Raw genomic sequence first — 14,648 nt, 5'->3', positions numbered from 1 at the left:
GGATGATATGAAGCTGATAGTCAAAACGATTATATCTACCATCTGATAAATGACTTTCGACTCGTTCTATCGCAATGAATAAGGAATTCTGGCGTGAATGGCTCCGTTGGCATGGTTCTAGGTTTCTGCCTCTTGGCAACTGTTCGTTATTTATTTTTCCATTTATGCGTCAGCTACCTCAATTGCAATCTCTCCGTGTATCATGTTGTAATAACTTAAAACAACTATGTGCCCATGAACTCTTGGGATCATCTCTTTTTTATGTTACTTCTTCCGCGTGCAGGTAGCTTGCTGGCCATTCCTAACACACAGATTAAAGAGGCTAAAAAAAGTACCAATTCCTTTTCTCATCTCATATCAATGCTCTATGGCTACGCGATCCTCCTAAAACATTCTAAAGTTACATTGACGTATCCGCTCATTTACATGTAAATTACATGCTGGAAAAGTACATGTGTATCTACAAAGCTCAAATTACTCAAACTAGAGCCAAACAAGTGAAGATAAAGGCAAGTAAAACCTTCGCATCTTGAAGACCTTGATATGGGGGAATTCTCTGAATATATGATCTTGAGGTTTTCTATGACAATAGAAATCAAGTTGCCCCTGGTTAGACATGTAGAAGAACTGAACTGGCAACATGACGTTGCATAACCAGAAAGATTTCTGAAAAATCAACTCAGGACAGGAAGATCAGATACTTATCCGTGAGAGCTAGAAGATTCATCACAGAGTAACTTAATCAATGAAAAGCAAGAACCGTACAATTATAGCCAACGATCAACAAAAATACCCAGTGAGCCCAAAAGAGAACTCCGATCATCCAAGGAGTGTCTTTAATGGAGTGGAAATGACATGCTAGGCATGCTACTAAACTTGGGGATTTCTTCAAAGATAACCAACCAGGACAGGCCTGCATGCTAAGTTGCTAACCATTAACCAAGGTTCCCCCGAAGAAAAATTATGGGGGGTTGGAGGAGAGGACAAGAGAAATTAGGATCTGCCATACCCGTTACAGATCTATAAACCAACATCAAAACTTTGGAACATGCTGCTCGTATGTCAATCCTTGCATGAATCATCATTTAAAGAAACATCATCCTAGTGTTTCATACAAAGCATAATGCACATTTCATCCGAAGTCCAAATACTCAGATATCATAGAACTTGATATCAATAACACAACAAATCACCAAAAACAATAAGACACCAAGTGGCTAAATAACTTGTAATATAGATTGAACACATGTCTGATCACCGAAGTCATGAGATATGGCACTAAGCAAAATTGATCGACAAGCTATACCCATTAATACAGCAGAATTGAAAGGATGCCTTTTGTTCTGTGGCTATGACACCTGCAATGCTAATAATGACAGCATAATTTTTCAGATATTCAAAGATACACTTATGGCGAGGATTATTGCATCTTTAAAAAAACCTCAAACCACAAACAATTAAGAAAAAGCCAAGTGGTGCTTGTGAGCTAAGAGAATTACTTGAGAATGCATCAAAACTAGGAGTGAAACATAAAAAAGCTCCGAGTTTTGAAAGAGCAATAATTTGAGACAGGTAGGACAATATTTTCCACTCAATATAGATTTGAATGAATAATAACATGAGGTTAAATTTGCATTTCAGAAGACAGAACACGCACAAGACTCTTCAGGGAGTGGCTGGTCTAGCCCCAGAGGATTCCAATCTTAACAAATACAATTTCAACCTTTCATAGGCTAACAAACTTCAGATAAGATTACAAGAATTCTAGCCATAGATTAATGGGAATACACACACACACACACACACATCCATTCACCAAACACGTATGAAATTCTTGGTATTAAGATAAATATTGCTATAGTATCCACATATAAAACTGAATGAAACCGAAAAATACAAAAAAGCATGCCATCACTTTTAAATAGTGGCCATCACATTCATGCCCCAATCTTGATAATATCTATTCAGATTTGAAATTAAAGTTTACTTGGACCTGAGCAACATTACCAAATTTACTAATATCATAACAATTCAAGTAACTGTAGAAAAAATAATTAATCTCATATAAAACAGGTAAAATGTAATCAGTTTCATGTTAAACAATAACCGATGAAAAAAGAAATGGAGCTATATCTTATGCAAACAATCGCCAACATTACCAAATTATATATATAAAAAAAAACAATTAGAACAGAAAGCGATTCTGCTCCATCTTCTATGCTGGTTTGCATCCTTTAAAAAAAAAAAAAACAGCGAGAGAGAGGAGAGAAGCAATCACCAAACCTTGAAAAGGCAACAATCCACAAAAGAATTATTCACAACCACCGCGCTCGTGTCACCATTAACTGAAACCACTCACATTCTCTCACTTGTTATCAGTATTAGGACAGTCTCTCGCAAAATGCCCTTCCTCGCCACAATTGTAGCATCCTCCACCTCTACCTCCACCACCACCACCAGAATATCCTCTTCTTCCACCGCCACCATATATCCCACCACCACCGCTACCCTGATAACAATCCCTCGCTAAATGACCGTACCGTCCGCAATTAAAACAAGCACGATCGCCACCACCCCCGCCAGCGCCATATCCTCCGCCTCCATAACCTCCACCATTTGAACGGCCACCTCTTCCAAAACCGCCGCCACCTCGTCCTCTTCCGCCGTAGTACCCCCTCCCGCCACCGCGACCTCCACGAGGAGGACGGCGAGATCTGGAGGCGCCTACGACATCAACGGCCTTGGTGCGGCCGTCTTCTTCTGAATCAACGGAGAACTCAACAGGCTGTCCGTCGGAGAGGGTCCGGAAGCCGTCGGATTGGATCGAGGTCTGGTGGACAAACAGATCCTCGCCGCCGTCGTCGGGAGCTATGAAGCCAAAACCTTTCTGTGCACTGAACCACTTGACGTTGCCAGTGGATCTCTTGGTCTCAGCCATTGAAATGAGCTTCTAGAAGAAGCTAGAAGGTTCTGGAGTTGGTTTGAGTATTTCAATGGCTTAACGCAGTGTTTACGTGAGTGTGGTATGGCGTGTACCTGGTGTTTATGAGTGTCAGAGCTCGGGGACGTTTTGAGTTTGTTAGGCGGGGGACCCAGTGGATGAGAGATCGGATGGTGTGGAGTGGATTAGATTGGTATCGTACGGTTGTTGAGGATTTAGCAGTTTGTCCCATTTATGTTTGACTACTCATATCAGATCTTTTATAAATCTATCCGTTTGTGCCTGTTTCTGTTTGCGTTTAGTGAAACCTCAAAAATAGCCCCCAGTTACATACGGAGAGTCGATTTTGATTCAAGTATCAATTTTTTAAAATTAAATGGAAAGAGTGCTGCGACTTTTAATTAAATGTATTGTTTCCTATGTCTTCTTGTTGTTTTGAAACTATAAGATTTATTTGAAAGTAACATTTGGTATATACATAATTTCACTGGACAAATTCTAAAATATATCATGCAAATGCTTTCTTTAAATCCTGAAATTTTCTTTTTTGTTCACATAAGCCTTTAAAGGTAGAATGCAACTTATATCTCCTTTTTTACCCAAACAAACCTTAAAAACAATAAATCTTACTTAAAATAAACCCAAATAAAATCAAATAATTCGATGATAAATAGCATGCACTAGATCCTTAGCACATGCTATGCCACAAGCTAGATTATTTTTTAAAAATATAAAAAAAAATATGAGGTCATCAGAAACATGTAGATTATTTTTTAAAAATATAAAAAAAAAAATTATGAGGTCATCAAAAACATATTTTCTAGAAATAAAATAAAAAAGTAATGAACACAAAACTCAGTATTTGAATGAAACCTTTTTTAACTATTGAGTTTGTGACATATTAGATGATATATTAGATTGATCTAAACCAATCTCGATTAACTTGTAAAACTCGTAATTTAGATCATAAGATAGTAATAACCTCATAAAAAGCAAATCAAAGCAAACTATAAAGCCTTTGTTGTCCCAAAGAAATATTATTTGATTGATGTTGCATATCTAGATGGATATAGATATTTAAATCCATATAAATATGAAAGATATCACTTGCATTGTTTTTAGCATTGAAAGTAACTAAGAAGTCATGAAGAAGTATTTAATGGTGCAAACTCATTACTATGCAATGTGATAGAACATACTTTATTGAAATGTGAAAACGTAGATGAAGAATTTTGCAAAACATACATGTATATTTGTACAAAATACAAATTCATATTATAATAACATCAATGGCACTACGTAACTACATTAGAAAAAAATCACAAATGATATTTATAGAATTTAATCGTCATCTCAATTTTATTCTCGATGATCTTTTAGTCGATGTCATTCTATTCTCGAATAGCAATGGATACCAAAGGACTTCTCGAATGAATTACATACATAATAGAATTGCAAGTAGTTTAATAGGACAATAAAAGTATGAACTTAATAAAGGATTGTTATTTTTATAATGTATTAATAATAATATAATTCAAAACTACAAACTTATTAAATATTATTTGTAGTTATTTTATTGTCAAAATTACTTTAAAAAACAGTTTTAACCAAATACCTTTAAATTACTTTTTATTCAACAATAATTCAAACCTTAGTTTTAACCAGAAATATATTATACCTAACTAATTACAACTAATAATAACTTTTTTAAGCTAATTTGTTTTTAAACCATAACAATAAAAACTACTATAATATGATAAAGATATTTTTAAATCACAACAATAAAAACTATTATAATATGATAAAAATAGCATATATCACGAGTGAATATTTTTCGTGAATATTTCAATAATAATTGATGGAAAAAGTATGTTTTTTAGCTAAATCTATGTATCAATATTTTACTTTTACCCCTGGTTTAAAATATTTTTAATTTTCAAAAAGTTTGCTGATACAAAGATCATCTTTTTAGCTATTTCTTTTTAGGCTCTTCATTATTCTTTGGAGATGTCACCACACAACGGAGGAATTGATGTGATAAAATGAGATTTTTAATACATACATGCATGCATATATACATACATACATGCATATATATATATATATATATAAAAAGGAAAAGGAGCTTTGCTAGCTATTTAAATGATTGGGGGAACACATCGGAACCTCTTAAAACCAACCACCTAAGTTAGAGTATAGAAGTTCAGACTACAAGGATGGAGTTGGAACATGCTTGAATCTACAAGGTTAAAAAGGAAAGTTTCACCCGTGACTAAACCGAGATTTCTTGTCAACGGGAAAGCCGCCAAATCATTGTTTTCGGCAGTGGAGCTAAAACGACATGTCGTTAGATGGTTCCCTCCAATACAATGCAATCAGAGGTGTTCTAGAGACTTCGACTTCTGTCCAGAACCTACCACTCTTTCTAATACCCCTCTCCCACGCAATGTGAATTCCTCATCCAATCTCATTCTCCATCTCTGAAAAATCGAATCATGTTCTTCTTCCCCTGTCTGGTCTAACATTGTTGTTTGATTTTGTATTTTGGCAAATAAATAATTACAAAGTAATCTAGAATCATAGCTGGTGGTGAATCCTGATCAGTGGAGTGATGTCTGCGTACGAGAACGTGATAGGGGGGAAGCTGAAGCTGAAGGGAAAAGCACTGGACGTGAAAGCAGGTGGCATTATCAAGAAGAAGAAGAATCTCCGTTACAAGAAGCACCGTTATCAAGATCAATCTGCAGCAGGTTTTTGTTTCATGTCTTCTTCTTCTTTACCTTGATCCTTGTTGGTAACTATGATATTTTTTTTTTTTAATTGGACACTCTCATGTAGACTATGCACGATGAATGATGAGTTAAATTAGGTGGTCTTTCTAGCAATTTGTAATGTTGGAATAGCGCTGCTATCTCCTAGTTACGAAGGCATTTCTGATTGGTAAAAGGCTTGAAAAAGGGCATGTGTTTTAAGGTGGAATTCGCTGAACTCTTCACTTGAGAAATGCAAGTGTGATTTTCAAAAGTTCAAAGAATAGCGAGTTGAAGGTTGTGTGGGATCACTATTGCACGATTTTATTGGGCAGCGGAGACTAGTATTCAGAACAACACTGTAGGATTTGAATGTAATGTGGCATGGTGGGAGCACTGATTATTTTGCATTTTTCTTCTAAACTCTCATGGATAAGATTTTGGGGTGTAAAAACACAGAAGGTTGAGTTCGTGTTTGAGATGGACTGAGCCAGCTCCAAAACTGACAGGAGTCGAGGGAATAGCCTTTCGAGACATTCCTCGGTTTAGAGTTGCAGTATTATCTGAATAATTGCTGGGAAATAATTATAAAAAAATATTTGCTGATCGGAAAATGGTTCAGTCCCGTCTACATTCCCAATGTAATTTACAGACTAATTCCTTAGGGCTCATTTAATCTTCATGTGAGTAGATAATGAGATATATATTTTTCATATTGATGCCCCACTTGCTGATCCATCCAGAGTTTACAATTGGATTTGCTGCCTGCCCTTCATAAAAAATCAGTGATGATAGAGCGAGGATGGAGAAAGAAAGCTATATTGCTTCCATTGCGAGTGTGTAGGAGCTGAGAGAAAGGGAAGCGAAGAGGGAGAGAGAAAATGGGGGGGGGGGGTGTATTGCTATAGTTTTATGCAGTGACTGTCTATGATGTCATAATGCTTTCTACAGTTTCATCATTCATTGTTTTCAGTTAATATTGCCTTGATTCATGAATTATTGGTTGTTACTAACAAAATGTCTTCATTTTAGAGGTTGTCAGATGGAAATACAGAATTAGCAACAGATCATGCTGGGGATATGAACGAGACAGACAAAGATGATGAACAAGGGCAGACTGCAAAGTATGATGATCATCTTACACCAGCTGAGAAGCGATATCTCCAGCAGTGGGAGAAAATCGATACCCAAAGGATGGTTAAGATGGCCAGCAAATCTCACCGTGATCGGATTCAGGAATTCAATCAATATCTGGCTAACCTAAGTGAGCATTATGACATTCCAAAGGTGGGGCCTGGTTAGTTGTTTCTCCAATTTGTCAGTCAGGCGTATGCACTAGTTCAAAGGATTGAGAACAATGAGCTTTAAAAGTTAAAAGCTATGCATATTGATTGAAAGCATCACAGTTGTCTGGATTTGCATGTTTTAAGTTCATTGACAGTTTGTTCTCTGTGTATTTAAATTGTGAATTCTGCAACTAAGTTTAATGGACAGTTTTGATATCTTACCAGTTGGATCTTTGCCTCTGTAGAGCTCCCAAAAATTCTAGTAAGCTGTGGAAAATATTCCAACTAGTAAAAAAAAAAATTGAATGGTTTCCAAATTTCTTATCTATGGTGACTATACATGTGAGGTATGTCTGGTATGAGACAAGGGATCTGCAGCGGTGGCAGGGAACTCGGGCTTTCCGATGTTCACTTAACAGGATCTAAGACGATGTTCTGGTTCATCTAGCATTACAAATTCTCCTTTTCGTTTATGTATTAATTATGTAGGTGGCTTGGACTAGAGTATAGTCCCTTTAATGAATTTATCGATATGTTTTTACTTCATGGTATGAAGAGATTTTAGCTTCATTTTTGCCCGTGGTACGATCTTCTAGTCGAACGGCTCGAACCATGTAAATCAGGCTTGGAGTGGAATCACTTCTCTTCTGGTAGCAAACGAGGCCCTCAGCTGCCCAAACAAAGATATTACATTATAACCGACCCACGGCTAGAAAGCCCAGTAACATCATTGAAAGAGATGTGCTATGCATGTAATCAAATAAATTAAAAATAAAAATTATATATGAATAAATTAATTAAAAATTATTGTTGATTTTTAAAAATAAAATTTTAAAATTCAATAAATAAATATAAATCAAGATAAATATTTTTTAAAAGGTAGGGTATTTATCTAAATATGTTTGTTAAATTTATTTATTAAAATATTTTTTATTTAAATAAGCATTAATAGAATAGAGATACAAATTAAATTGATAAAATAAAATAAAAAAAATTATATATATGGTTGTATATATTAAAAATATTATCTGAAAATAAAAAAATATTCTAAAACATAAAATTCATAAGAATCAAAAAAATACTTTAAATTTAAATGTATAGCAAAAAAAAAAAAGCATTTAGGAGAGACTCTTTGAATAAAATAAAAGGGAAAATGAGTAGTAATTTAAATATAAATTAAATAAATTTAGAGAAATATTTTTTTTAAATAAAGGTTAGGTGTTGTTGGGTCCGGTAAGCTAACCTGCATGACTCATTTTATTAGGGTTTATGTAATTAGACCTTTATTTGTTTATTTCTTATAGTTTGCCATAAATGTTTTTGAAACAAATCACATGATATGTCATCTAATTTATCTAGACACTGGCCATTGTGATTGTTATAAAATCAAGGATTTAGTTTTTTTACCTAAAAACCTTTTTTTCAATTCACTTTTGACCAAAAACTTCTATAAAACATCATACAAACCATGATAAATCTATTTATGGCCTTCAAAATAAAAATAAAAAGGTCTCAAAAACCAAAATCAACTCGGATAAAAAAATCATTCCGAACTCAAATTTTTTTTTTTCATGAAATTTAAAGGTAAAAAAATAATTAATATGAACTCCCAATCCAATAGAATAATTTGGTACAAATATATTCTATTTTTGTAACTTAAATTAGTGTCAGCGATATTTTTTTCTCTCTACCATCAGAATTTAGTGACCCCTCTCTCTCTCTCTCTTTCTCCTCTCTCAACTAGTAACTAAAAAATAATAAAAATAAATTTTACACCAAAATTGAATTGAAAAAATATTGAGGTACTGAAATTATATAATCTATATGATTTTGAAAGTTCAAGGATCCAAGTGTATTTTTTACAAAACTTATAGCATGTCACCAATGTTTAGTATCTTTTTCATTTTGGTCTCTTTTATTTCAATTCCATCTTTGACTAAATGAGGAAAAAAACATTTAAGGATCAAATTGAATAAACATAAAATTTTGTATAGTCTATCCATAATAATGTGTGAGATGATGAATAATAGAGTCTTACAGAGTAAAAAACCACTACCATCACTATTATTATTACTATTATAACTACCATTACTATTATTATTTTTTTTTATCATCATCATCATTACTTTTTCTTTCATTACCACTATTATTATTAATATTATTATTTTCATATTACTATTATCATTGTCGTCGTCGTCGTCGTCATCATCATTGAAAAAATAAAAATCATGAACTTGATTTGAAGGATATAATTAAAAACTACAAATACTTTAACAAAACAAATCAAGGAAAATAATAAGAAATTAAAAGAAGATGGACTATACTAAAATCACTATTATTATCATTGAAAAAACTAAAATCATGAACTTAATTTGAAAGCCATAAAAACTTTGTTAAAAGGGTAAAGGAACAAAAAAACAAAATTAAAAGCAGAAGGACAGAATCGAAAATCATTATATATACAAATCATAAATTAAAGGTTAAATTGAAAAGATATAAAACTTTAACAAAATAAAAAATGATAAAAATATAAAAATAAAACTAACAGGACTGAATATAAAATACTAATAACATAAGGATTATAATGTATTAATTTAAAGGTAAAAAAGAGTCATGGACAATAAATTATGAATATTTAGACTACATGGAACACCAAAAATGAAAAAGGAGCCTGCGAAGAATTAAACTATACAGTAAAATCTTATTTTTGACAATTGAAAAGCACTCCACGCACCGCTTTCAAAACATAGCATCTCTTTCTTATTATGTACTCATCAATAGCATTTTCTAATTAAAAATATCATTTTAATAGTAAATTATGACACTACCCCATGCAAACCAACAATTAAAAAAAAATAATCTAAACCAAAAGACTCTAATTCCCTCACCTCCAATACATTAAATTTCTCAGATTTAATGGTACCTTTGTAATTCAATTATATATAAAAAAACCAAAAAATATCTTGGAGGTATTTTTGTTATTTTAGTATTCATAAAAATATTGTATAGACAAAATACTCTCATATAAATTAATAATAATAAATGATGTTATCCCTTAATTAAAGATATTTTTTTTTTTGTCAAGGTCACAAACATCACTCCACTATTGTAGTGAATAATGAATGAAGTGAGTTTTATACCCACAATGATTCTTTCATGTATCAAAACGTTCCTAATTTTCCGAGGAAAAAAAAGACACATATCATTCCATAGAATTACCTAGGGATTTTTTTCCTAGAATTTCAAGGCAATTAATTAATTAAAACTATAATAATAATACTCAAACATTTAGTTGACCAGAAATTCCAAACTCTAATAAGTATAGTACTTAAGTAGGCTTACTTAATTTATACACTTAATATGTTTCAATTCACTACTAGTTCAAAAGATAATCTAGATCACACCACTCTCAATTTCTTTTCTTTTTTTAAATTTGTAATTTTCATTGCATATAAATGTTTTAAAAACCCAATATTATGCAATTGTATAAGATTGTTTGCTGTGTAAAATTGTTTGATCTGGCATCTCTCTTTTACCCTCAGTTACATTCTGATTTTTCAGGGCATGGGGAGATTAATATTAGTCTGGGTTGAGAAAACCTTCAAATTTGAAAAACTGAAGATGCTTTTTTTATTAAAAAAAAAAAATACTTTCTCTGTATTACTACTGTACACAATTCGAGGCCAATTCCGATGTTTGATTCTCGGGCTGCATTTAAGTGAATTCAGCTCACTGCATACCATGGGCTATGGCCATGCTAGAGCCCATCACAAAAAATATGGACCTTACCTCCCTATCTTGTGAGTAGCTGGGGCCTGAACCGAGCCACTTCCTGAATAAATGATGCATTCAGCTCAACGCAGCGTGCGGAACATCAGCATATAATCTGCATCATTTCTCCCCTACAGAGTGCATTATTAATTTAAAAATAAAATAAAAGAGGAGGAGTTTTTACCGTAACCATCTCACATAGCACTATTTACGGAATAGTTTTTTTTTTAATTCAATTTTTCTACATTAAATTTATTAAAAATTATATTTTATAATTTTTTACTTTATTTTTTTATAAAATTATCTTAAATTTATGACTAGATTACAAGTTTGATAAAAATTTATTTTTTTAATTTATTTTTTTACCTTTTAATTTTATCATTTGAATTTAGATTCATTTAGAATTAGAATTCAAGATTATTTTTTTTGTCTATTTTTTACAGGGATATCTATATTTTATGACTTAGATTATAGGTTTGATGGGTTAATCCTAGTTGACTTAAGTCTTTTTTTTTTGTTTTAATTTTATTTTTCAACACTAAATTGATTAGAAATTAAGTTTTATAATTTTTTTTATTAGATTATTATGGTCTCATTACCTAGATTACGGGTTTGACTAGGATTACTTTTTTAATTTTTTGTTATATCCTTCAACATTGTATTTATTAGAAATAAATTTTTATAATTTTTTTTTTTTTGATTTATTATGATCTCTAGACTAGGTTAACCCAAGTTCACTTAAATCACTATAATATATTACCGTTTTAATGTTTATTAAAAATTTTTTATTTTAAATATTTATTTTGAGTCAAATTTATTAATTGTTATTTTTTATTTACCAAAATAATTAAGTCATTTTAAATTAATTCTTATACTGGTTAAATTTTTTTACTAATAAAAATATTAGAAATATTTAGTTGTTTTTTGATGTTTAAAAAAAACCAATCCTACTGAATGATCTAGTATTTCTAAAAAAAGAGGAGTAACTTAATTTAATAAATCGGCTCGGAATTCACGTGTCGTATCCTAGAACAGTGAGCTCTTCAAGATGTCACTGTTATCATTGCATCAAAGAACCACCCGGAAAATAAATAATGAATTGCATGGCGAAAAGAAGGAAAAAATAAAAACAAAGTCAGAGATGGTGTGACAAGGCAAGGGACCGTTTACCGAGCCCTTGTTACCAGGTAATGTAAAAGAGTCGCCGCAAAATAAACGAAGGGCTCCAGTTGTTTCACCGCCTAAACCGCCATAGCTATCGTTTTTCTCCTTCTCTGTCGCTATCTCATCTCATCATCCTTTGAATGAACACGGGGCTGAGTCCAATCAGATTGAAACAAAGTGGTGGTTATATATATATATATGGTTATACAGATTGAAACAAAGTGGTGGTTATATATATATATATATTCTTCTGTTGATGCTAGCAGAAGAATAGCCCACTTAAATAATTGCAGCCCGTGTGGCTGATACTCATAAAGTCATAATCCCTCCCTTTCTTTTGGGATTTGGAAAGTAGCTATAACATTGATAGAAAATAAATTTAGTTTTTTATTTGTATTTTATTATTATGCTGCCATTTGAATATGCCGTAGCTGCGCTTCAAGTTTGTATTTTTTCTTATAAAAAAGTTCAAATCAAAGAAGCAACTTGTAAAAAGTTAATTATTTTGCAGCAAAGCCAGTGCTCTGCTTCTTCCTTTTTTATGCTTTCAAGGAACAATTGTTTGGAGTAATAATGGACTCTGAAAAAATTACTTAGCCTCTGCGGACAATTCAGTCACGGTTCTGTTTTACGGTCAACCTAACTATTTGGACAGAACATAGAAAACGGTGACCTCTTGATGCTAATTTGGATGGTCCACGGTATGTTCTGAGAAATTACCTGAGCTGCTGGCTGCTGGCCGGTCTTGAGATTAGTTTTGTCCCGTGACAAAAACACAGTATTTCTTATTCTTGTTAATGAACTCCTTTTCTCATCTTTCATTTTCATTTATCTGGGGTTGTTGGCTTGTTGCAATCACTGCATTTGTTTTTGAATTGACTTGGGAGTTGGATATCAATACAAGGAAGGAAGAATTCTATACAATTAACAAGTAGAAGGGCGGTGGTTGATTGACTTTTTCTGATTTAATTTATTGAGTACTGTTGTATGAGTCTGAGTTATGGATCATGGAACTAATGAATCTGACCCCAATCTGAGTGAATCATTTCGTCAGACTAGCAGCGTACTCTCTTTAGTGAGAAGAAATTTTTAAAGTTCATCACGCAGCAGATCCTTCCAGATAGATGAAAGTGGCAGGTGATATTGGTGACAAGGCTCTTCATAGCAAGAGTCATAATGAAAGTGGCAACATCAGCTTATCCATTGACAGCGGTTTATAAAATGGTATTGTGTTTACCCTTTCAAATGATAACTTCCTACGATCGGGGTTGTGGGCTCATGACTCCACAGCTTTGGATACAAGATCTCCAGTGTTACCTTCGACAGAAGAAATCATGTCTCCTATCTCAACTGATGCAGTGGTCTGCTCTAGGGAAAAAGAAGAGAATTCAGATGATCATTATTATCTATTTCATTAGCGCTAATAGGATTTGTTTGGTTTATTGCCTCATGGATAGGGGTTTGTGTCTTTAATTGTTGTTTGTCATATGATATAAGATCAAACTGTTGCTACTTGTCTAAAACTGTTAATCTGATAATTCATTGGTTTCTTGCTGCTATATCCAGGACAAGGAGAAAGCATTTGTGTTGCCACCAGCACTCGAGTATATCTCCTGTCTTGTGTATCTAACAGTTTTTGGAATTCTTGGGGTAATATGCACAACCTTTTTCTTTTTACTTTCGAAATATTTAAAATGGCATTAGTAAATGGTAACCTAACTTTAACGGCTTTTTATTTTTTATTTTCTTCTGTTATGCTGGATTCTGGTGCTTCTTTTCCTTTTATCTTATTTGTTAACTTTGTTGGCTTTTTTGAAGTGGTTTTGTCATGAATACTTAATTTGGCAGTTCCTGCTAGCATTCTGATGTTGCAGACACCGACCCCATAAAATTTTAAAAGGCAGATAATATTGTTATGGAAGCTAATGAAATGAGTTTAATAAATCCATTATTACCATCACTTATAGTTTTCAAGTGTTCAAGATGACCACTTAAAAGAACAGAATTTGAAATTGAAACCACGTAGCCTCATGAAACATTTGTACAGTAAGCTAGATAAAGAAATATACTCTTCGCTTGACATAAGCTGTGTTGGAAACTGGTGCTCTTTAGTTACCACAACAAGGAGCGCGTGTCTTTCTACGAGGATGTTTAATCCTAGGAAGTGGTGTCAAAATCTTTCTTTGGAAAATAATAAACCCAGACACTCACACAGAATACTAGCCGGATGAAATTCTTGATGCACAAGAATGCATCCAAGTACATAGCTATTGATATCTAGATGGTGAACTTGGGATTAAAAGATTTGTTCTCTCTATGGTTTCAGGTTTGAACCCTTAGTTGCTCATATAATGACCACTGGAGGCTTACATGGTCGTTAACTTTAGAGCTCATGAGATTAGTCGTGATGCGCACAAGCTGGTCCGAACACCCATATTAATCTTAAAAAAAAAAGGAACGTGATGAAATGATTCGTAAATTACTAGTGAGAAAACTTCATGATACCTTATTATGTTTTTGCTTATTTTCATCTTCTCAAGATAATAAATTAAGGTTAGATAAAGATTAGTTGAGTGATAGAATTAATTTAAGGAGAAAGAAGAAAGAAGGAAGACAAGGGAGGGAGTCATGAGAATTAACAAATAAAATAACAAACAATTAACAAGAAATTATATCACTAATCCATTACTACAGACCACGTTGTCTACTTTACAGTAGTATATGAACTATATATCC

General features: G+C 32.8%; 2 protein-coding genes across 3 annotated transcripts; one reads left to right on the top strand and one right to left on the bottom strand.

The window, feature by feature from the left end:
* Window positions 1-325: 325 nt before the first annotated feature.
* On the bottom strand, window positions 326-3,314 carry LOC105117768 (glycine-rich protein 2-like). 2 transcript variants are annotated; one of them, XR_840807.1, is made up of 2 exons: window positions 766-1,651; window positions 326-666 (listed from the first exon to the last, which is right to left on the bottom strand). XR_840807.1 is itself a non-coding variant. In XM_011015527.1 (2 exons), the coding sequence occupies exon 1, from the start codon at window positions 2,936-2,938 to the stop codon at window positions 2,366-2,368; it is 573 nt and encodes a 190-aa protein (XP_011013829.1). In that variant the 5' UTR covers window positions 2,939-3,314; the 3' UTR covers window positions 326-666; window positions 2,284-2,365. The 2 variants fall into 2 exon arrangements, 1 of the variants encoding a protein (XP_011013829.1); XM_011015527.1 differs by lacking the exon at window positions 766-1,651 and adding an exon at window positions 2,284-3,314.
* A 2,006-nt stretch (window positions 3,315-5,320) lies between these two features.
* LOC105117767 (protein FAM32A-like) lies at window positions 5,321-7,195 on the top strand. Its single transcript, XM_011015525.1, has 2 exons — window positions 5,321-5,691; window positions 6,734-7,195. The coding sequence occupies exons 1-2, from the start codon at window positions 5,553-5,555 to the stop codon at window positions 6,991-6,993; spliced, it is 399 nt and encodes a 132-aa protein (XP_011013827.1). The 5' UTR covers window positions 5,321-5,552; the 3' UTR covers window positions 6,994-7,195.
* Window positions 7,196-14,648: the final 7,453 nt, after the last annotated feature.

This window comes from Populus euphratica, unplaced genomic scaffold, assembly GCF_000495115.2.
Source record: "Populus euphratica unplaced genomic scaffold, PopEup_1.0 scaffold1553.1, whole genome shotgun sequence".
NCBI classification, from domain to species: domain Eukaryota; kingdom Viridiplantae; phylum Streptophyta; class Magnoliopsida; order Malpighiales; family Salicaceae; genus Populus; species Populus euphratica.
This window is presented reverse-complemented; position numbering and strand designations above follow the sequence as displayed.